This window comes from Clupea harengus, chromosome 18 (genome assembly GCF_900700415.2).
Source record: "Clupea harengus chromosome 18, Ch_v2.0.2, whole genome shotgun sequence".
NCBI classification, from domain to species: Eukaryota; Metazoa; Chordata; class Actinopteri; order Clupeiformes; family Clupeidae; genus Clupea; species Clupea harengus.
Window position 1 is genome coordinate 17,756,809 of NC_045169.1, and position 21,105 is coordinate 17,777,913.

Below are 21,105 nucleotides of genomic sequence, written 5' to 3' on the forward strand. Positions count from 1 at the left end.
TTTTCTCTTCCTTTACGGTGCGTCATTTGGGTATTTCCGCACAATTGGGAGGGGGCGGAGGAGGTTCTCAGAGCGAGAAAGTTGCTTTCGACTGACTCGCAGCGGTGGAGGAGGCGAGGCGGACAACATACCGACAGGGACACAAATAACATTATCGACAAGCAGAAAAGGAGCTATTTCGTTGGATATTGTTCGGTTGTTTGGATTATCTATCACAAAGTTTAGCTGCCACAGGAGTACAAATGGCAGGTAAGCGCAACGTAGAGGTTGTTCTTAAGGCTACGGGTACGCATTGATTTGCTACTAGACATGCACTGAAGTTTATGGTTGCTGGTGTTTTGTCGAAAGGGGGAAACCCCGATTTTGAGTTCAGCGCAATGCAGCTGGAGGAGGAAAATAGAAACCGAAATACTCAGCAATTAGCTTAGGGTACTCTTACCAGTCGAAAAAAGTCTACACTAAATGAGTCATAGCTTAAAAAGTAACTTTATTTGAGGGACTTTGACAACCCTGATTAACTTTTAACGTTTCGGATAACCTCTATCACGTTTCCAGGAAGTAGGCACATGTGTAGTTTAGGCGCAAATCTTGTCCAACCCTAAACCCCTTGCGTTTGGGCAACTCCTTTATCTAGTTAGCTGGACCGTAAGTTGCGGTTGTCTCGTGTAGAAAGTAAATCGACAGTCAGGTTTCAGTTGGATCAGATGTCAAAGGCCCCTCTCAACTGCAGGAATTGACAGCCGCTATTTAGTTTCAACACACACCACGCATCACGCACGCATTTCAGAAGTGTCAAAAAGTGTTCGGACAGCGGCAGCTTGTTGAAAGGCTACGTTGTTTCACAAGTTGCACCCTGTCTCATCAAAGGCCCGTCGGTGTCACAGACTGTTCTGTGCCCGCCATTGAGTCACAACGAGGCTATTTACTAAGTTCTCACATCTAGGCAAGTCACGCAAAAGATAATGAAAGGTCACTGGGGCATTGTGCCAACTTAGCCATAACGTCTCCACTCTGCTGTACACAACCAGCGGTGACATAATATGTTTTCGCAATGATTAGTTGGCACTTTTTCTCTATAATCTGCCCCAACATTTATATCCTAAATAAATTATGTCCACGCTAGACAACAGCGGCATTGATTAACGTTACACTAACATACTCGTGTCATGAACCAAGAGCATTGAAAATGTAGGATCTTCAACCAGGACCAATCCTTTCGGTACAACACGAATCTAATTATAATCTAGTTCGGACTCAGTGCAGTGTCTGTACACTTGGAAGGTGCCTCTAAAAAAGACGACATTTTGGAAAACAAACATACGGGCCCTCCTACTTTTTGACATGCCGCTTTCAATCGTCCTCTCGAGATAGTCAATTGTTTTAGGCTAACTCAAATCTCAGTCGATGTTATTTTCAGCGCAAACAAAGCAGACTCATGCCTAGTTGTCCCTCAATGAGGGTTACATTTATTTCACACTGCAATTTCATTCTTAGGTGGCTTACAATGACAAATTCCCCTCTGAGGTCGTGATAGTAGTATTTGACTCACACTGTATATTGATAAAGAGCATGTCTAGGAAGATTTTCGAGAGAAGTCCTGTCCACGTCAAACTTCGAAACTAACTTCCGGGTTAGAGCTTACCAGTGAGAAAAGAAGTGTCTCACCGTTGCCTTTCCCTCTGGGATCTCCTTTGTTCGTTTGTCTTTGTTCAGTCACGGTGAATGTGTATTCTATTATCCTCTTGCTATTTTGCTAGTGTTGTTTATGGATCTTTTCCTTGTTTATTTTTTCAGGCATGTTTGGCTGGTCACAGCAGCCGCCTGTTCCCTCAGGTAAGACATGAACACATCAACTCCACTCCTAAGCAATGGTCTAAACACCAGCAAAGAAAACTGGAACTTGCTAATCATTTTGCAGCCATAGGAAAACTTCAAACAGGCAAAGCCTATCCATACTGTCATACAGAGCACAACATTGCACAAATGTAAATGGGAACGAATGTTTTGGCACGAATCCCTCTCACACACTGTCTTGAATCCAACTACCCACGAAATCCTAAAATCTTGGTATCTTCAGCAGAGCCAAATTGGTCTTGCTCTGCTCTAGAAGTCCCTTTCGACAAAAGTGAGCAGTTAGCTGAAGTGTGATACACCTAATTGTAGGATAGGGTAGTGAATATGTCCTTTTCATGGTCACTTTGGCACACAGTGTCATTAGGTACAGCTAACACCACAGTAAAGCCCGAATTATAGATCTGCGTCGGTGTCCGTCCGGACACATAGCCACGCCTTGGCAACACCCTTCCCCGTGGTGGAACGCCCATCCGAGCCCATCCGAGCCCTTCGGAGAGCTGGACGGACACCGACGTGCACCTCTCGATTTTTGTAACTTTTTCGGATACGAACGGATAGCGACGGATACCCCCTTGGCTGTGATTGGTCCGCTAACGAAATCATTTCCTAACGACATCATTTCCGGAATCTCACATTTCCTGTTTCATTCCCTATCTGTTCCTATTCTGTTATAGAGTGTGGATCAGCCGAATATTTCTGTCCGAGCCCGGCCTGCGTCCGACAGAGTAGTGCCCGAGCCAGACAGCCATTCAAAATATATTGTCGGAATCCAACCAGACATAGTCAATGTCTCAACTGTTCATACTAATGACACATTTACGTATGTTTTTTATGAATAGCCTGTAGACCGTCTCACAAGCTTCTTCTAGTTGATTATGAACAAACATAACAGAAGAGGTCTGAAGATATTTCTGAAACACTTATAAGGACGCTCAAATGACCGCAAATTCATAGGAGAGAATACTATCCCATTCTCACAGGAGACATCACAGCAATCGGAGCATATTTGTCAAACGCGATAAAGATAGCCCTGCTCTGAAATATTCCCATTCCATACTGAATATTCTGTTTAGATCAAAGGTTTGTTTTTCGACACCGTGATATTTCAGATGATGGAACAGTTGAAATGAATGCTCATATACAAAAGCTAACCTTAACGTGAAGTGGAGTTAACTTGCAGCCAACACCATTGCATTACAAACCCTAACACACACACATAATGAGAAAGTAGGCTTATTACACCTGGCGATTATCTCGCCTTTTATCTACCATCTTTGAATAATGTAACTTATAAACACGTCGTTTTAAAGCGCTGTGGCCGTCCTGAAAAGATGTGTCAATAAATTAATTTAATCCATAGAATCCACGTTGACTTCACTACTTATTAAGATATTGTAACAAATCACGGAAGTGTGGAATATTTGTTATGGCTTTTAATTAAACACTAAACACAATACAATGTCAAAATGGCACGGGCTTTATGCCCTGCTACAAGTTATCACGAACAGACTGTGCTACCGTCACACACCTGTATAAACTCCGTCCCAACACAGAACAACGACATGCAATTAGAACAGTTGGGCGCTGCATCATAGACATGTATATATGTCTATGCGCTGCATCACATCGAGAAAAGTATGTGCCCGCCGCACGGCATTATGGGGCGACTATGCCAAGTTAAATATGGAATGTTCAATGCCTTATCGCGCTGACTTGTCCCAGCCCTACCCCAGCCCGATAAAAGTAAAATATATTAAAGTAAAATATTTAGTCCGAACCCCAATGAGTCAATGTCTCAACTGTTCATACTACTGACACATTTACATACGTTTCTTAAGAATAGCCTGCCTTTATTAAACTCGAGCATCAACAGATGAATGATAAATGCACTGGCTCACACAAACAAGCCCCGTTAAACGCACAAGCGCGCACAAAAGGGATATAAGCATATTGAAATGAATTATTCACATTGCAAGAACGGAATGAAATGGCCTACACATTACACACGCTATGCATCTGATATGCCTAAATAAAACTCACGTTATATGCTACACCAGAAGAGGCGCGAATAAAACAAGTCTTACCATTGAAGATTATCTTTTTTCTTGACACATTCCTTATAAAAGTATCTACATAGTCCAACCATCGATGTTTAATCCATGTTGTGGAGAAAGAGGATGGCATCAATCATATTTCATTAAAGCTTCACACTTCTTACATTGGACATATCAAACAGCCTCATTAGAATCCGCATAGAATATGATGCCATCCGACAGAAATATCTCCATAGGCCTACAGTAAATTTCCCCTCGAGTGTCGTTTTAAACTCTCCAGATGACAGTTTCTTTTTTTTTTTAAACTTTAAGTGCACAAAGTTCGTTATAAAACGATCTACATAGTCCAACAATCGAGGTCTAATCCATTTACATTTAGTCATTTAGCCGACGCTTTTGTACAGGGGAGAAGCATGTGAAGCAAACACGTTTACTTGACTACTTATTAAGATATTTAAATATGGAATGTTCAATGCCTTGACTACTAAGCAGAAATATCTCCATACAGTAGATTCCCCCTCGTTTTGTATCGTTTTAAACTCTCCAGATGACAGTTTATTTTTTAACTTATTCCCTGATACCAGTTTGCCTCCTGTAATCGCGTTGTCACAGCTAGGACATAAAAAAAATCCCCGCACACAAGAAGGCTATTATCCTAAATGTGATTTATTTTAGTCTCAAAAACGAACTTCTCCATCACGTGAGGCAGACACGTTGACTTGACTACTTATTAAGATATTTAAATATGGAATGTTCAATGCCTTATCACGCTTATGTTTGAAAGCCATTGTTTTCAGCTTACAGGTGCTTTTGCCTCTGGCCCGGTTTGTCGGTTTTGACGTTCATCTCTCTCCCCCAACCATCCAGGTTTAATAAATCCGCGTTGACTACTAAGCAGAAATATCTCCATACAGTAGATTCCCCCTCGTTTTGTATTCTTTTAAACTCTCCAGATGACAGTTTATTTTTAACTTCTTCCCTGATACCAGTTTGCCTCCTGTAATCACGTTGTCACAGATATTTATTTGCCCAGTCAGCTTGTTGGTCTTGACGTTCAGATGTTGCGCCTAAACTATCATATCGTCTCCTCACATGATCAAATAGAGACTTGACATTGGACAACAGCATACATATTACCCAGCAATCATCATTACAAATCTGAATATGACAAAAAATACCAAAGAAAATGAGATAGTATTCATTTCATTGAATCGTTTTTAATAGTTTCTATAGTGTATGTAAGATAAGCATATCATTTTGTTATAGATTGCTACTATTTTTCACACAAATAATACCTACCATGATGGAGATAAGTTTGCCTTTTCAAGTGAATATATAGCGTTAGACAGACCATTCATTGTAATGTAGTATGTCTCAAAGACCCATGTGACTACACCTGTTGCTCTTGATGACGTGACGGCTGGGAGGAGGGAGATAAACAATCGACGAATTCTATCACTCAAAGAGGTCGCGTAGTAGATCGTCTGTGACCAAAAAACCGCTGCACCACCCACTGTTCTGGCGGTGAATTGTTTTCAACACCCACAGCCGTCGAAGAAGTATAAATCAAAAACAGTACGTCCGAATCCGTCCGAATCTGTTTCCCCGCCCATCCGTAAAACGGACGGACACCGACGCAGATCTATAATTCGGGCTTAAGGAAGGCTATTTCAGCAACACCGGTGCTCCTCAGACAGGATATGTTGTGTATTATTATTATTATTATTATATGTTTTGTATTATTTATACATACAGAAATCCCACCAGAATGGTGTTTAGCTTCACTAATGGTTAAAAAATAGAATGTATCATACACTCAGTTGTTCTAACTAGCAAACACCCTTAATTTCCACTTTCATCAGTGACATTTGCAGGGTAGTGCCTACATGTATTGGTGTCAGCTGCGTTTTGGAGGTGAACACATGGCCTTTCTGTTGACTACACTGAAATGCACACAGATAGACCCCATTTTACGTCAGTTGCATTTGTTAATTTAGCAGACGTTTTAATCCAAAGCGATTTGCAGTACAAACTTACTTACGAACTTACATTTCAAACATTTCCCTCACTGTCTGTGCTCCTTGGGTATGAAGCCCATGACTTTGGTGTTCGTTTAGCAGCTCAGCTGTATAGGAGCCGTGCGCATGTTGAACCATGATGTCTTGCCTCTCCCCGCTCCTTGCTGCCCTTTGGCAGCAGAAGTTCCCCATAACCGTATTTTCTTCACCAACGAAACCCATCACCTTCCTCCCCAACCCACTGTGTTGCAGGCACCATTTTCCATTATGAGTACATGCCCTGCAAAATGTTTTTCCTACAACCCTGGCAGCGATAGTAGTGCCTTTGCCCTACAAATGTGTACAAATCCCCCAGTAATGCTTTTACAGCGAGCTTTTATCATTCTCAGCTCTGCTGTTGTTAGTGTTCACAAGAGTCTGTTGTCTAGTAGGTTATTAGCCTGCTAGTTGACAAAAACTTAAAGTGTAGGCTAGCATTAATATATTAAATGTACTACTTCATGTATGTAATGGAGTTTATAAAGTATAGTAGCATATGAAGGAGTGTATAATGTAGTTTATTAAGTATAGTGTTATATTAGTGAAGTAGTCTAGTTAACTGTGACTCCACAAGGCTATTAGTTCACCTAGAGAAGCACAGTATGGGGGCCATATGCTCACTGTTGACCTGTCTGTGGCTCACTGTTGACCTGTCTGTGATGGTAGGCACTCCGTACGTGGAGATCATTGAGCAGCCCAAGGCGAGGGGTATGCGTTTCCGCTACAAGTGCGAGGGGCGGTCGGCGGGCAGCATCCCGGGGGAGAAGACTAACGAAACCACCAAGACACATCCTGCAATCAAGGTAGGGATGCTGTTCTTAAGGAAATGTTTACTATTTAATCTTAATTAATTTAATCTTAACTACCATATTGCCTGTGCTGGAGTGTAGGCCTGTACGTTTTAGCACTGATGGTGTCAACATCATAGACAAACTTTTGATTACGATTTTTTGAAATAGATTCTCATAGGCCAACACACAATGGCCCTTAAGAGCAGTGTGGTGCCATCAGACATGATTAATTAGCCTTGATGAGACATTAGGCTTGGAGAAACTGTGATATCATTGCACTATTTATCTAAACATTAATTGAGCTTGCACAAAACATGTCATCAAGACTTAGGGTTATTTTTTTTTTTTAGTCTACCTAACCTCTTCTGCCGTCAACCCCTCCTAAATATACTGACCCCTTAGAGGATCTGTAGAATCTATTATGGGTCTTCAGTGTTCCTGCATAGACAAACACTGGACAGTTCTTATCTGAGTTCTCGAAGAACAAAAAGTGACTCAGGTTTTTTTTTCCACTTGAGAGCAACCCATATCTGTCAGTGAAGAAGGATTCATGTTGGAACGACGAGCCACCCCCCTTGTTTGTGTTAATAAATGGAAATGTACTGACAGTAATGGTTGTGTACAAATGACAAATGCATTTAGCTGAAAGTGACTTGTGCAACAGCAAACAACCGTAACCACATGAGCCCTGTTTGAGTCACGCACTCTGGCCAGCTGTGCTGTTTTGGATGGCATGAATCACACAGCTAGAAAATGCTGTTAATGAACAGCTACACATGATAATCAAACTCAAGTAGTGCTCTTATAGCAGACTGATTCTTTTTCTAGTTGGTCATCTTATGCAGATTAGCTGTTCAGATGGCTGCTAGTGAGAGAGATTAATAGATAGCCAGATGATGTGTGCACAAACTATTTCTGGAATGTTCTTAAGGGAATGTGTAATATTTAATCTTAATTAATTTAGTCTTAAACTATTTAATTTATTCTTAACTACAGTGTAACCTGTGCTGGAGTGTAGGCCTGTTGGTTTTAGCACTGATGATGTCAACATCATAGACAAACTTTTTATTACGATTTTTTTAATAGATTTTAAAAAGCCAAATATATCCACATTTGAAATATATCAATCGTGACTAAGTGCTAAAACAGCTGTTGGAGTTTGTCTTGCTGACAGTTATTTACCCTTGCAGTTTGACAGAAGAAAATGTATTATTCAAACCACTTAGCCAACATCCTGCAAGTAGATTTTTTTTTTTTTGGTTGTTTATGTTAACATCTTGCTTACACTAGGATGGGAAAGTGTTAAATAGCTTGCCGTCAACAAAAGCTTGTTCAACTGGTTAATCCAAACTTTTTTTTTTATGTTTACTTTGTCATGTACCAGACACTTTTTTCCCCAAAGTGACTTGCAGTACAGATTAAGAGTTTCAGTGCAATACTAATTTGGAGATATGTCTGTTTTATTAGTATCACGCAAAGATCATATAACGCTGTTCTGAAAGTAACAAACTTAGTTTAAATACAAAAGTAGTTTAATTTAATCTACAGGTTATAGTAGAAGCATTTAAAGTCAATTTCAAATGTGCATACTTACTTCACGTGTACTTACTTCCTCATATTATACTTGAGAATGGAGGTCAGCAGGGTTGGTCCTTCTACCATCAGGACTTTTATTAGACCACCTAGTAGTGCTAAGTGAACTATTGTTTAACCACAACAACTACCACTAACTACATTAGAGCACGTACTTTGAATGTCCCAGGAACTAAATTCACAAAGAAAGATGAGTCTGGATCACACAACAGGAAACCATTAAAAGTTCCTGAAAGCCTCTATCAGATACATCATCTGATCCTTAAATGTTTCAGTCAGTGGAAAGAACCTCAACAGGTTCAACCTCTTTTCTACACTTATGTTTTGAGTTTCTCTGAGATAATGGATGAGTAATGAGTGACATCTTTAGAGAACCGTGTCACCGTGGCAGTGATGGCATGTCATGTATGTGTCTTGAGTGCCTGTTACAACCTGGGTGTGAGGCTGGCCCAGGTCACTGCTCCCCAGCTCTCTCACACTCATTTCCTGACTGCTTGTCATTAACATGTCAAAATAAAGGCCTGGGAAACCCAAAAATAAACTTTGAAAAAGACCATAATTTTAAGTTCTTACAGTAATTTGTATTACAACAAAAATCATTATTTAAATGATCATGAACACTATCAGACAAGAGCTGTGTGTGAGTGTACATGTAGACATTGTCTAAATAAAGACACAGTCTTTAAAGTATTTAAAAAAATACCTTTAACCTTTATTATTGGTATCTTAAATACGTAAACCAAATGTATTCAAAAACTAGCTCATATACTACCAAAGTAAATCCGTGCTGATGATAAAAACACACTACTTTCAAAACCTCTGCCATGGACAGAACAGCCTGCGATCACGTTCTGAAGTGTACAGGTATCTTATCTTTGGGTTTGTTTTCTTCCTCAATAAGAAGTATTAAAATATTATAATCTAATATTAGAATATAGAATATTAGAATCTTAGAAATATTTGAATATTAGAATCTAATATTAGAATATAGAATATTAGAATCTAATATTAGAAATATTAGACATATTAGATTGTAAACACTGCTGCAGTTATTCACTATCTCTTGATGTTCAGTGGAGGGTATCTTTGAGTATTCATCTACCATGGCAACCTTATTAGCCAATCAGAACAACTACGCCCTCAGCAGTATCAGTTCCTTTACTATGAACATGACATCATAAATGCTTACTGTCTGCCAGTTGCCGTCCACATCAACAAATACTTAGAAATGCCTTGATGGCAGATTTACAGATGATGACAGATTGATGGTGCAAGAGTCAGAAGCGTTTTTGACAAAAAGGGGAAGCACTTGTGATTTAACAGCCTGCTCATAACGACTCAGTTGCATTGTAATGTTTAAAAATGCCTTCTAGTCATTAAAGACTCATTCCTCTCCTGTCTTCAGTAATACTCTCACAAAAGACTCATATTTCAATACATGCGGAGCATGAATTGTAAAGGCTGAAGAGGAAGGGAATATGTATGCACAAAACGTATAAACTGTGCATTGAGAAGTACACATTGTACAGGAACTAAAGAGTGCTACGTGCAAGAGTGACAAAAAAAAAAAAAAAAAACTCATGTGAGAACTAGTGGCAAGTCACTTCATGAGTTCACCACTTGGCTATTTGTGTTCTCATGTTCAAAGGAAGGCGGCAGCGGTTGCAGGAAAACCCAGGTCTATTAAAAGAACCGCTTTGTTGTAAGAACAAGAAAAGGTTGATGTTAACAGAACTGTTCTGTTGTAATAACAATAAATGGTTGTTGTTAACAGAACCATTCTGTCGTAAGAACAAGAAATGGTTGTTGTTAACAGAACCATTCTGTTGTAAGAACAAGAAATGGTGGTTGTGTCGATAGAGTTTTTCCTCAAGCCCAGAGTGACCAAGTTAAAAATGTTGCGGTGCTGCCCCTCCCCCTCAGATTCACAACTACAGCGGGCCGATCCGCGTACGCATCTCACTGGTGACCAAGAGCCAGCCGTACAAACCACATCCTCACGAGCTCGTGGGCAAGGACTGCAAGCATGGCTACTACGAGGCAGACCTGCAGGAAAGACGTGTGCACAGGTGTGTGTGTGTGTGTGTGTGTGTGTATGTATGTTGTCGTTATTGCTATTGCTATTGCTTGTGGTAGTGTTGTTTTTCTTGCTGTTATTGTTGTTCTTACTCTTGCTGTTGTTGTTGTAGTTGGTGCTGTTTTATACACAAGTTATGATTAAGGTCATGACTCTTATTTTTACAGACTGTATGCTCTACATTGGCCTTAAGCAGCGGCCCCAGTTATGTGGGTGTGTGTCAGTGTGTGTCAGTGTGTGTGTGTGGGAGTCTGAGTAGGTGTAGTGAGTGGGCGGATGTTTGAGACAGAGATAAAGACTTCCTGAATGCAATGCAGTAAACTGTAGCAGAAGACTAATATTATCTCCATTGTTGAACTCATCAGTTTCCAGAACCTGGGCATCCAGTGTGTAAAGAAGAAAGATGTAGCTGAAGCTGTCAGTTGCAGACTACAGACGCAAAACAACCCTTTCAACAGTGAGTAATGCTACTCGTGAGAATGAGTGAACTGTGTGAGGGTGTGTGTTCTGATAGTGTGTGTGTGCACTGCCTGAAAGCTCCTGAAATTCCATATCAAAAACTTCAGAATAAAGTGGTGAGCCCCTTTCTGGTGAGAGACATGCTCAACAATAGGGCCGTATTATTTGCTCTTTTGAGGCAGGCTAGCCTACATTCTTTCAGAATATGGGCAGGATGTCCCTATCACTGACCAAACATAGAGGACTGGGATAGAGAACTGAACTTGTGACTCTTGTAACTACTTCAAAAATAATTTATTTAAATATATTTATTGTGTGTATATGCTTATATAGTCGGTTTGGTTGCCTTTAAAGCACTTTGGGGCAACTTCTGTTGTTATTTAAAGTGCTATGATAAAAAAAAAAGAAGAAGTATAGTGAAGAAAATAAACAGATAATAGTTTTGTGGAATCAATCCACCAATTTGTGGATTTGTTTTTAGCCTTTACCACAAGACATGCCAGCCGGAGGGGATGCACCTTGATTCTCCCCCAACTGTTTACAAGTTCAGATGCATGTCCTAAAGAAAGGCCAAGAAAAGAAAAGAAAAAAACTTGGAGCTATTTGAGTCCACTTTTTTCTGACCCCAATGATTGCTTTTTTCCATTCAGCCAATTTCTGCCTTGTGCCAGCCATTGTCCCATATCAGGTTCACAAAACTTCACATACACACTCTCACTCACATACATTCTCTCTCCCTTTATCTCTCTATCTCTCTTTCGGTCTTTCTCACACACACACACACACACACACACACCCACCACACACACTCTCCACAGCTAGACTTACAGGAAAGTGTTATGTTGGTCTCAGGGAGTCACACCCAGCAAACTGGCCCTGCTGCTCCAGTTATGGCTCCTGCTGCTGCCGTCTCCCCTACTTCAAGTACTTCTAGTACCACACCTAGTACTCTCCCTACAGCGATAAAGTCATGTGTGTGATCCTGGGAGATGTGATTACCGGTAGTATTTGCAGCAGACTAATTGGGTTGACATTGTGAGGGTTAAAGGGGGGGGGGGGGGTCATTAAATATGTCAACAGACTTGAGTAAACATAGGAAGTGAGATGCATGGTGCGATGCACACAGAAGTAATACATCTTTCATGGTCCCTCTTGCACCTGTGGCTGCAGGAGAGCAAAGTCTACAGTACCACCCCAGCTAATTAAACAATTGTGGATGCCTATTGTTAGTCTGCAAATGATAAAAGCACATACACTGTAAAAGAGTCTGTCGTTATGGCGAATTCCTGATGAAGTTAGCCTATAACGTGATGTGTTGAGATTAAGTTCATGGTTAATTTGACTTAATTGACAAAAATGAGTTGATAAATTGGTAATATTGGTAAATGCCTACTGGTAGTCTGTAAATTATAAAATCACATTAACAGTCTTTGACAGAAAGTGTTCAGACTTGTGTTGCCCGGGTCTTCAGCAGCCTAATGTCTCGTCTAATCTCTCCCTAGTTCCGGAGGCAAAGGTCTGGGAGGAGGACTATGACCTGAACGCAGTGAGACTGTGTCTCCAGGTGTCCATCACAATGCCCAATGGAGATCTACACCCCCTGGATCCACAGGTCTCTCAGCCCATCTATGACAACAGTAAGAGCAGCTGTCAGAAATCCTGTTTTGTTTATGTCACATGATGAAGATGTCCCTCTAATGTTGATCAGACCTGTCCCTCTGCCTTTCAAATTAATCTTTTGCTCATCATTTTTTTCTCTGTTTGTCTCTTTCTGTCCGTTTCTTTCTGTTTATTTATCTGTTTATTGATCTCTCAACGATATGTCTATGTATCGATCAGTCAATATGCTTCACAATATACTCGTCAATATGAGTTCACCCCTGTGCAATATCTCTTCCATGTTAAATGATTCCAAATTGTATCACCTCTCAATAATTGCATTATTTGTAAGCTGACATGTAGAGTGTTTCTGTCTTATGAACAATCGTCATTTAACGTAGAAGTTGTGCAATTACTTAAAGGTGATACAATTTTGACTCATTTGACAATGAAGTGATATTGCACAGGGGTGTCCTCACTTTTATATACTGTATATCAATTATAGATCAATCACATATCTGTCTGTGTATATTTCTGCTGTCTGACGATCAGTCTCTCGCCATGTCCACCCCCACAGGAGCGCCTAATACAGCGGAGCTGAAGATATGCCGATTCAACAAGAACTCCGGAACTTGTCGGGGAGGTGACGAAATCTTCCTGCTCTGTGACAAAGTGCAGAAAGGTCAGTTTCACCGCCTGTCCAACTTTCTGTCTCCTGTCCTGCCCCCGCCCCCTCACAAAATGAACATGTTGTCGAAGATCTTGGTGATCTTGAAATGTGATGTACCCTACAATTGCTTTTATATATTGTACATTTATATTTTGACAAATTAGACTTGAGCTTTAGTGACTTTGTTGTTCCTCATTTTGGGAAATGACCGATGAGGTCACATGAGGTAAATCTGTCTGAAGTCTGACTATTTGTTATATCTAAGCCATAGTCAACGTCTATCTTTGTGAAACCGGTCCCTTGTCTAGATCTGGAACAGGTTTGACCCTGATTCTACGTTGGCCTGGTGCCAAGTCTACAGCATCCTGGTCTGGTCTAGTCTGGTCTGATCTGCTAGTCTCTGGATCAGCTGTGGTCCTGATCTGCTAGTCTCTGGATCAGCTGTGGTCCTGATCTGGTCTGATCTGCTAGTCTCTGGATCAGCTGTGGTCCTGATCTGCTAGTCTCTGGATCAGCTGTGGTCCTGGTCTCCTGCTAATGTATCTGGCCCACACTTCCTGTGATAAGATGATCCTGTCAGCTTGTAGCATGTCAAAGTGGCACCAGATACAATGCCTTAAACGTCTTGATGTCTGTGCTTGTAGGGGGTTAGGTTTTTGATGCGTGTACTTGCACAGGGCATTACGGTGCAGTTCTAAACGAATCTAAAACTAGTGCTTGAACGCTCTGCTGTCTGCGTTTACAGAGGACATTGAGGTGCGCTTCTTCCGGGACTCTTGGGAAGGAAAGGGTTCCTTCTCGCAAGCGGACGTACACCGGCAGGTGGCCATCGTGTTCCGCACGCCTGCGTACTGCGACGCAAACCTCACGGCGCCCGTGCATGTCAAGATGCAGCTGCGCCGACCCTCCGACCGGGAGGTCAGTGAGCCCGTGGACTTCCAGTACCTGCCATCAGACCCAGGTCAGAACCTAAGGCGCCATTTGCAGCTGTTTCTTACAAGTGAAAATGTGTAACTTACGTTTGAATTGGGAACAGAACCGGAGCAGTTTTTGTTAAAAAGAGGGTTACACCCAGGATGATCATTGATATGTAAATTAAGTATATATGGGCCTGGATTAGGAGCTGTTATTGGTTTAAAAGAGCATCTCCTCTTGTGTTAGTAAAAAAAGGTTTGTTAGAAATGTAAAAGTCAGTGAAAGTTTGTCATTTGTATAGGTATGAAATGGTAGGCTGGGGTAGCAAGTTGGCATTAAATATTAGTTCCCTGAATGGCATTATACTGTAACAAACAGCCATGTTTGGTCAAATGCTGGTTAATGTTTGATCACCATATTTTACACAATCATTGTAACCCAAAATAGACAGTCAGGTTAGAGTTAGTTGACACAGGTTATGTTTTTAGAACAAAAAATGATTCCGGTTAGATAGGTCCTCTCATGGGTGAGATTGAATGTGCAAACCAGGTCATAATTGGTGAAAAAAGCTAGTGCTAAATTGCATTGCTGCCCTTTTTATTGAATTTCTAGGCGTTCCACAAACACATTTGACATTCGCGTTTTCTTCACCGTCCTAAACAAATAAAACAAGTCAAACAATATCAGTCACTCAGCTGTTTAACTGAGCCATGACTCAGCAGTTTAACTTAGCCATGTCTCAGGTCAAGGTCCACCTCACTCAGGTCAAGAGTAAACGATGCTGATTCACTGCCTCTCGTCATTCTGCCAACAGATGAGTACAGACTGATTGAGAAGCGGAAACGCACCGAGGGAATGTTCAAGCAGCTGAGCTCCATAGGCCCAGGTAAGCCCTTCTTCCCTACCATCTCTATGGATCCAGGTGGGATAACTAGCATTGCTATAACTAGCATTGCTATAACGGTAATCTCTACAATAATACCATGATGTTTGTCATCAAGTCATGTTGTGTTATAGCATATACACTCTGGCCGACGACTTAACCCATGTTGTGTTTGATTCTCAGGAGTCATAGGCTCAGAAAGAAGGCCATTCCCTACCGCCAGGAGAACGATGCCTGCAGCCAAGCCTCCAGCAGCGGCTCTTTTGGCTGGTAATGAATAGTCTTAATAGATGTCAAATTATTGCTGTGTACTTTCTGTGTGACGCAACTTTTCAGGTCATGATTACAAAACTGTTTTCTCTTTCCTCTTTTTCTCCCCCCCCCCTCCCCTCCCCTCCCTCCCTCCCATTCTCTCTGTCTGGAATCTCTCTGTTGTAAACCCCATCGCAGCCCCAACTTTCTACGGCCCTCCTCCTGGCCAGCTCTTCACCCAGCCCAAAGCAGAAGCCTCTTCTTCCTCCAACCTCCACAATGATACCTGGAAGTTCACCAGCCTTACCTTGGACAGCCAGCCCAAACCCTCGCTCCTGCACCCCTTTATCTCCCAGGCCCCAGCCACTTCTACCGTCACCTCCACCTCAGCCTCCTCCACAGCTCAGGACTACTCTACGGTTAACCTGGCCCAATTTCACGGGCTGACCTTCGGTGGTTTCCCCAGCAGCCAGGACTCCGGGGTGGCGAATGCGGCCGGAAGGAGCAACGGGGACACTGGGAACAGGGCAGTAGGAGCTCAGACCCAAGCAGCCATGTCCCAGGAAGCGGCCCAGTCTTTCGCCGGGGTCCAGGCCTCCCAGTTCAAAGTCGAGGCTCCGGCGTCAGACGACGAGGATTTCGAGTTCCCCAGCTTCTCTGATCAGAACAACTCAGGCCCCCTTGAACACATCAACCTAGAAGACTTCCAGTCGCTGTTGGCTCAGACTGGCCTGCATGGCGAGACGCCCGCAGGGATCGGGGCACAGCCAGTGACCTGCCAGTTGACCTGCAACCCCATGACCTACGGCAGTGCCACAAACACGGGTAACCTGGTTGAGAATGTTGCCATCAACCACACTGGAAATGGCAGCGGCAGCAGCAGCGCCACCTTGATGAACTACCCCCCCAGCCTCAGTCATCTTCTGAACGATTGCCCCATTGCCCCACCTTCTGCGCAACATATGTCCGTTAGCGACGACATGATCCTTACCTCTGAAGATGAGGAGCGCCTAATGTCCATCTTCGCCGGTCCCACCCAAGAACATTTCTTGTCAGGTCACCCCACTTAAACCGGGCCAATGACCCATCATCTTGTGGGCCGCACCTCCAGGACTCCGCAGCACCACAACCATATTTTCACTTTACCTTGGCCGGAAGATTTTAGATGATCCAGCTCATTCAGAAAAGAAGAAAATCAGCGAGGAAAAAAATTGATGAAGGTTTTCAAGAAGTAGGACTCTTCTTTGTGACTGTGGTCAGTTTAGTATCTTTAGCTCTTTTGAAAGCCCTTTCACTTTGCTATGGGGGGGGTGGCACCACTGCATTATCTGTATCTTATATCAACAATCCAATCAATGTCAAAATGTCAGCAAATTGTATATCCTAGCCATGCAGTCTAAGTTGGGTTACTTAGTTTAGTTGAAGTGGACTATTGAATGTTGATTTATATTTTCAGTGTTGGGGATGCAGATATCGACCTGTTTTCTGTAGCTCCAATGAGTGCTTAATCAAATACAAAATTACTGTACATAGTCAAGTTATCGGAGGATTATCGGAGATGGGTGATTTTAACCACAAACGTGGGTCGTTGCTGTGGTATTTCATAACAACCCGTCAAACATGTCTGTCAGTTCATCATTCAAATCATTTATTTGAATGAGTGGGGCTTAATTGCCTGTCTGATGGGTTGTAGGGAATCCCTGCATCAGCTGTGGACTTTGTTTATAAACTTTCTTAGCTTTACGAAAAGAAAATATCACCAAAGAAAGCACAAGTGTTTTTCCCCCAGATCAAAATGTTTTCTTTGCGGGATGGTAGTTGTACCCAGTGTCCTTATTGAAATGTCAGGACCCAAGTCTGATGTTTTGTGATTATGTGATCACTTCCCTCTCTGTTTCAAGACAAGGCTTAAAGTTAGTCTTTTTTTAACAATTTTAAAGATGCCTTACCAGACGATATTGGTAATTCTCTTAAGTCTCTGAATTCATACTGAATTCTTACCGTCAGCCTATTTTGGTGGTGCAAAAAACAGAAAAAATTCGTTATAGCATTTTTTTTTTTATGTGGTGTATATCACCGCTTTGTAGGTGGCTGACCTGGGTTCAATTCCCGATCTTTGCAGGTTGTCTGTACGCCGCTTTAGCGTTGGCTAAATACCTGACCCCCCCCCCCCCCCCCCCCCGAGTTACTGGCTTTGGGGATTCTTCACAATTGGATCTGCTTCATTGTTTCTAGAGGACAGACTTTTATGTAATATTACCTTTGTTTACCATTACAAATTTGTTTGTAAAAAAAAAAAAACAGAAGGGAACGGTTAATTTTATACACCATCTGATCAACTGACCTATGCTGTATCACAGTGACACGATGCAAATTTTAAACAGTGTAACTTGTAATTCATATTTACACCTGTATTATTTACGGTTTGTTTCTGTTTAGGTATCTTGATGGAGAAATGCATAAGTCCACCCTAAAGACTTATAGGTATCCTTCGCAGGTTTATAGGTTGATGCTTCTGTACAATCATGCAGGATACTGTGGTTGACTTTTGTGCCTTCTGATCGTATTTCAGTTTGCTTCATAGTTTTGTTTCTGAGGGAGGTCGTTCAGTTGAAACATGCATGTTTCTGTACTCTCAGAAGGGAGCATTTATATAATACAGTCATGTATGCTAATTCAATAAGCATATTTATAGTACCAGTTTTGAAGGATTTGACAAGGCGCATTGTCCAATTTCTGTTACCGAAAAGGAAACTGAATCCTGAATGTTACCATTATTTTCAACTGCTTAAAATGTACACACAGCGGGAGCCAAATTCCTTGTGTGTGTGAGCAATCTTGGCCATTATAGTTGATTCGGATTCTGATGTATGAAATATAGGCCTATGTATGACACTTCTAACATTTGGAAGACCTCATGGGAGCATTCTGTTGAAGACTCTAGAGCTAGAACTTAAAACTGAAACAATGTTAACAGGGCAACACTGCATTGTTAGCTAGTTTCAATCGCAATTGTTCAAGTAACAACCGTGATTGGCTAATACAGTAATCTTCCAATTTATCTTGTAGCCCTATTGTAATTTATTTCACTCTCGTTCTCAATAATATCCATTATAGTTGTAAAACTCTATTGGACTTCATGATTTAAAGTTGTGTAGATGCAGTAACTGTAGAGAGCCTTCAGCTCTGCTGAGGGTATGGACTTACTTTCGGGGGGGGGAGGGACTTGCACATGGACATTTGTGTGTGTCCTTAAATGTCAAATATACTCCTAATAAAACATGTTTAAGTATTCCTGATATGGTTTATTTTTCATATCTTGTGGATGTCAAAATTATGGAAACTTTCATTTTGGCAGATGTGTACTATACACAAACTTGTTACAACTAAATCTTCAAGCAGCACAAAACTTGCATTCAAATTGTGAACTCTTTTACAAAACATAGAACATTCCAACTCGTTACAAACCAAAGGGTTCAAAATCTGGGTTGGGGCAGTGTCTTTGTTTTTGTTTGTTTTTTACAACAAACATAAACAAGGGAAGATATGGCAAGTAACCGCTAAGAACTGTTTCTCCACACCTCGGAAGAAACTTGCATTCAACTGCACTGAAAAAAAGAAAATGCAACAACAAAATGTTCTGATCCACAAACAAATTTCTTTCGTCTGTGGCAACATTTTGTTGCTCTTTATGAATCAATGAAAAAAAAACGACTGATAACCAAGCTTTTCCAAGCTTGAAACTGAAGTGCTCATGACTAGTCAGCGAACCACATGCTGTCTGCTTTGCACAAGAAAGTGTCAATAATTGCAAGAGACAGCCAATGCTGAAGTCAGGAATGCTGTCTTTTTGCCAGTGTTAAGAGAGGGCATTCGCCACAAGCTTTTCCTTCAGCTGTCTAGGTTACGTTACCTCCAGGTTGGTGACTTTGTTAATGATGTGGGAGCGTCTTGGCACACACTCCAGATTGAACTTGCTCTCGTAGATAGTGGGGCAAATCTTCCAACAGTTGTTCCGGTAAATTCCCAGGTAGGTGTAGACGTCGGGCTTGTAAGACAGCCCGCACTTCACCCCAGTGGCTCTAATGACTGCATCCAGCCTCATGACCTGGTCCTCTTCTGCGAAAGACTGATTGTAGACGCAGATGATGTGCTTGCTGTCGGGTTTTGGATCGCGCGGGCTCACCTTTGCCATGGAGATCTTACCCTCGAGAACGGCTCGGGCCACGCACTCCCAGGCATGGTCCACCTTGAAGCCGCTATCCAAGTGCATCAGCCACTTACCGGTGAGCACGCTGTGGTTCAGTGCCAGCTCCTTCACCGTTTGGAAGGTGACTGGGCGGCCGCTCGCCAGAAGGCGTTCCCAGCTTTCTTGGAGGCCCGCCACGTCGCCCTTGTGGGGGCAGTGGTCCGGGCCCAGCACGGCTATCCAACCCACCGGGCCCTGACCACCCTCCTCTTCACCACCCTCGTACCGAGACACCTGCGAGGGCCTGTTGGACTCTAGCCAGCGGTCAAACTCGGCCCTTGGTGTCTTCCGTGCGTCGAATACGATCCAGGGATCCATGTCTGCCGCCATGGCCTGAGCCGCGTAGTCTTGGGCGGTATAGCTGTCTGGCTTCTCTGCCTCCACAGACACTTCTGCTTCCTCCATAATGTATGTGCTTCTAGAAGTTGGTAGAAAAGCAAGTTGTTCACCAGTGGTTTGTTTTGGATTTTTGTTTCCCTCACTGCAAAAAAAAAAAAAAGAGAAATTAAATTATATTATCAAGTACCATTTGTGTGCATTTTTAGTGTTTGATTTTAAGGTGCCATGAAGGACAGATGTTGTTAAACAAGCCTAAAACACTGGCTAATGTAATTGTTTTCTGCTTGACAACATTACAGATCATCATAACATAGAATATAATAATTATCTACAATAATCTATGCACTGTTCCTATACGAATCAAAGGAATAGACCCAAGTATTGCAATGTTTGACTACACAATACTGTCATTCAGATGTAGTTAACCACCTATATGAGACCAGCAAGTTAGCTTGTACTCCAAGATACATGGGGCTTCTTGAGCTAACTGCTAATTTGCGCTAAATCAGGAAGTGCGACTGCGATGCTTAATAACAAAATCAGGAAAACTCAACAAAATCTCGTATTGTCTTAGAATTAACTGAGATAGCGTGCATTAGTGTAACTACATTGACAGGTTAGCGATAGATAGCTTAAAGTCTGCTTTGTGTAAAACTAATATCGATAGCTAGCTAGCGACAGCTAACCGTAGCTACATTCAACAACAACAAAAGAGACCGTTAGCCAAGAACCAGTTTGCGAATCGGCATAAACTAACGTTACTGTTTTAACGAGTTCATTCTTCTTCATCTTCATTAATATAACAGATACTTACAATTTGTTGTGAATTACTCTTCAATTTCCTGCAAAGCCCAACTAATGTTTCCTGGCTAACGTTGTATGGCGCATTCACTACAGTTGACACTTCCTCGCCAGGTTGCTAGCTTGCTAAGTTGGCGTATCTAACCAACACAATGCCCGCTGCAGAAGTGTTCAGCAAACTGTTCAACTGCAAAACTTTATTTATATTTTCAAAATGACCATTCAGAGAGGCGTATGTCTGATAAAAGACGCGCAAGACTTTTTTAGTATTCGTAAAATTACTAGCTATAACGTTAGCTGTTGTTATAATTGGAAGAACTAACTAGTTTAATTAGAAATGAATCGCCACATTTGCAATGTGTACTAATACAATGTTGTACTTACATCATAAATAAACTCTTAAAAACAACTTTGCTGTGCTTATATGCTCTGTAATTGCTGCGTGGGGCAAGTCAATAAACCTAAACGCAGTTATCGGCTAACTAGACAGCTGAGCAATCTGGCGCGCACAC

At 41.8% G+C, this 21,105-nt stretch overlaps 2 protein-coding genes across 5 annotated transcripts; one reads left to right on the top strand and one right to left on the bottom strand.

Annotated features, from left to right (window-relative positions):
- Positions 1-41: 41 nt before the first annotated feature.
- rela (v-rel avian reticuloendotheliosis viral oncogene homolog A) lies at positions 42-18,496 on the top strand. Its single transcript, XM_012830853.3, has 11 exons — positions 42-249; positions 1,795-1,833; positions 6,632-6,768; positions 10,273-10,418; positions 10,792-10,883; positions 12,388-12,522; positions 13,062-13,166; positions 13,900-14,115; positions 14,884-14,955; positions 15,136-15,222; positions 15,403-18,496. Exons 1-11 carry the CDS (start codon positions 243-245, stop codon positions 16,272-16,274), a joined length of 1,908 nt encoding a protein of 635 aa, XP_012686307.1. The 5' UTR covers positions 42-242; the 3' UTR covers positions 16,275-18,496.
- Positions 18,489-21,103, bottom strand: c18h11orf68 (chromosome 18 C11orf68 homolog). 4 transcript variants are annotated; one of them, XM_031585035.2, is made up of 2 exons: positions 20,978-21,103; positions 18,489-19,934 (listed from the first exon to the last, which is right to left on the bottom strand). In XM_031585035.2, exons 1-2 carry the CDS (start codon positions 20,980-20,982, stop codon positions 19,109-19,111), a joined length of 831 nt encoding a protein of 276 aa, XP_031440895.1. In that variant the 5' UTR covers positions 20,983-21,103; the 3' UTR covers positions 18,489-19,108. The 4 variants fall into 4 exon arrangements, with proteins under 4 accessions (XP_031440895.1, XP_031440896.1, XP_031440898.1 ...); XM_031585036.2 differs by having other exon boundaries at positions 18,489-19,871; positions 20,978-21,102; XM_031585038.1 differs by lacking the exon at positions 20,978-21,103 and adding an exon at positions 20,607-20,970 and having other exon boundaries at positions 18,489-19,871.
- Between the last annotated feature and the right edge of the window lie 2 nt (positions 21,104-21,105).